At 38.9% G+C, this 2154-nt stretch overlaps 1 protein-coding gene across 1 annotated transcript; it reads right to left on the bottom strand.

Moving 5' to 3' along the window:
* Positions 1-203: 203 nt before the first annotated feature.
* LOC138249468 (olfactory receptor 52M1-like) lies at positions 204-1145 on the bottom strand. Its single transcript, XM_069203427.1, has one exon. It carries the CDS (start codon positions 1143-1145, stop codon positions 204-206), a length of 942 nt encoding a protein of 313 aa, XP_069059528.1.
* Between the last annotated feature and the right edge of the window lie 1009 nt (positions 1146-2154).

Raw genomic sequence — 2154 nt, 5'->3', positions numbered from 1 at the left:
CTATCTGACTTTATTTACAAAATTTTGGCTGAAAAAGGATATTGGTACTATTTTAAGCTTTTATCTGTGTAATTTTTTTGCTTGTTTTGTTTATTATGTGTTATGCATTTATGTGATTTATGGTTGATATTGTTTAACCGAATAAAGAAATGATGAAAACATTCCTTCTTGGCAGCTCCTGTAGGAGATATAGCAGTGGTTACTTATATTCTACACAGCATTCTGGAAACCCTTTTACGAATCTGTTTAGTTTTTATGGTATACACTAGAGGGTTCAGTACTGGTGGGACCAGAAGGTAGAAATTAGCTAGCAGAATATGAGTTGGAGGAGGTATATTGTGGCCAAACCTGTGAGATAAAGAAGATATTGCAATGGGCATATAGAAGGAGAGGATGGCACAGATGTGTGAAGTACAGGTATTGAAAGTCTTGAGCTGTGCTTGTAGTGATGCAAGGCCTAACACAGCCCTCACAATCATGAAATACGAAAAGGAGATAAGAATAGAGTCAGCTATCAGCACTAAGAATCCAATGGTTAATCCATAGATGTTATTGATTGTGTTATCATCACATGACAGACTTACCACTGCCATGTGCTCACAGTAAGAGTGAGAAATGACATTGGTTCGATAGTACACAAGCCTTTGGATGAGGAGCGGCAGGGGGAGAATGTACAGCAGCCCTCGCAGCACGGCTGCCATTCCGATCCTCCCTATCATTGGATTGGTGAGGATCATAGCATGCCGCAGAGGATAGCATATTGCTACGTAGCGGTCGAAGGCCATAGCCAAGAAGATGCCAGATTCCATGATGGCTAACGAATGAACAAAGTACATCTGGACCAGGCAGCTATCAAAGTAGATCTCCCTGTATTCAAACCAAAATATAGTCAACATTTTGGGCACGGTGGATGAGGCCAAAATAAGATCAATGACTCCCAGGATACATAGGAGCAGGTACATTGGTTCATGGAGGCTTTTTTCCGATCTTATAATCAACAAAATGGTGCAGTTTCCCAGGATAGCCAAGATGAACATAGAGCAGAAAGGAATGGACATCCAAAGGTGAAGGTGTTCGAGCTCAGGAATGCCTACAAGGAGGAAAACAGTTGGGTGGATGCAGTAACTGCCATTGGCTATGTTCATGACAATGTGTTGAATGTTTTGGAGAAGGTCTGATCCCTGCAGAAAAGGAGTGTAGTCTGCTTAGTGCATCCGTTCATTAGTAATATTGAGGCTACACAGTATGATGGTTAATGCTGTAGGACTTTTTTAACAGTACACTTGTGCAGTTTTGTCAACACATGGAAAACTTTGAGTTAAATATGTAATTCATGTTCCACTGATTTTAAAAGCAAAGCTTAGATGCAAGCAACCACCTTTGTTTACTCCTGCAAGCTATGTATTTCTATCACCTGACAATTAGGTAAATCGGTAGAGGCGGCAGTATATCTATAAAGCTTTTTAGGTTTTGCCAATAAAAAATGTCTACATAGTAGGCAAAAATAGTTTTATTGATACTAACAGTAAGATGCTCTCTGGTTTTAGTCCAACCGTAATTCATAAATTGGTCACATGTTGTTTGCCTCTGCATAGGGCTTTCAAATTAGGCGCTAATTGTACATGGGTTGGTAACTACATGCTAGCTTGCATTTCAACATTTTAAACTAAGAATCTCCTGGTGTGTGAAGACACAATACTTCAACTGGCGGTAACTGTACATTGTTTTGGCAGTTTTACCACTTATAGAATGGGGACCTCTATCCGAAGGTATCTTACAGTCCGTAAGGTAGATTTGGAGGAGCCTAATTATAAGTAGGTTGTATAATGAGTGGATGTTGTAAATCTTATATTTTGAATTTCTAAACTTAAAATTAGTATTGTTGTATTAATTCTTGGGTTGAAGTCCTCTGCATGTGTGCATGTTCCTGTATTTGATATTGTTTTCACTCTAGTTTCTGTTTATTTTGTGCTTTAGATGTGTTGTTTCATTGTAGTAATAGAACACACAACCAGCTGATCAAAGAAAACCTTTATGGATTTGAAATTATGTAATGTAAAATAAGGAGCATATACTGACTCCTCAATGACATCCACATGGGGCTGGGTGAAATTTTGTAGGTCATCCTTTTCAGGTGACGTGCAGTGCAAACTT

The sequence above is a fragment of the Pleurodeles waltl genome, chromosome 8 (assembly GCF_031143425.1).
Source record: "Pleurodeles waltl isolate 20211129_DDA chromosome 8, aPleWal1.hap1.20221129, whole genome shotgun sequence".
NCBI classification, from domain to species: Eukaryota; Metazoa; Chordata; class Amphibia; order Caudata; family Salamandridae; genus Pleurodeles; species Pleurodeles waltl.
This window is presented reverse-complemented; position numbering and strand designations above follow the sequence as displayed.

Bases quoted from the DNA above. Each gene is read 5' to 3' on its own strand.
- LOC138249468 (XM_069203427.1), bottom strand. From the start codon at position 1,145: ATGAACATAGCCAATGGCAGTTACTGCATCCACCCAACTGTTTTCCTC.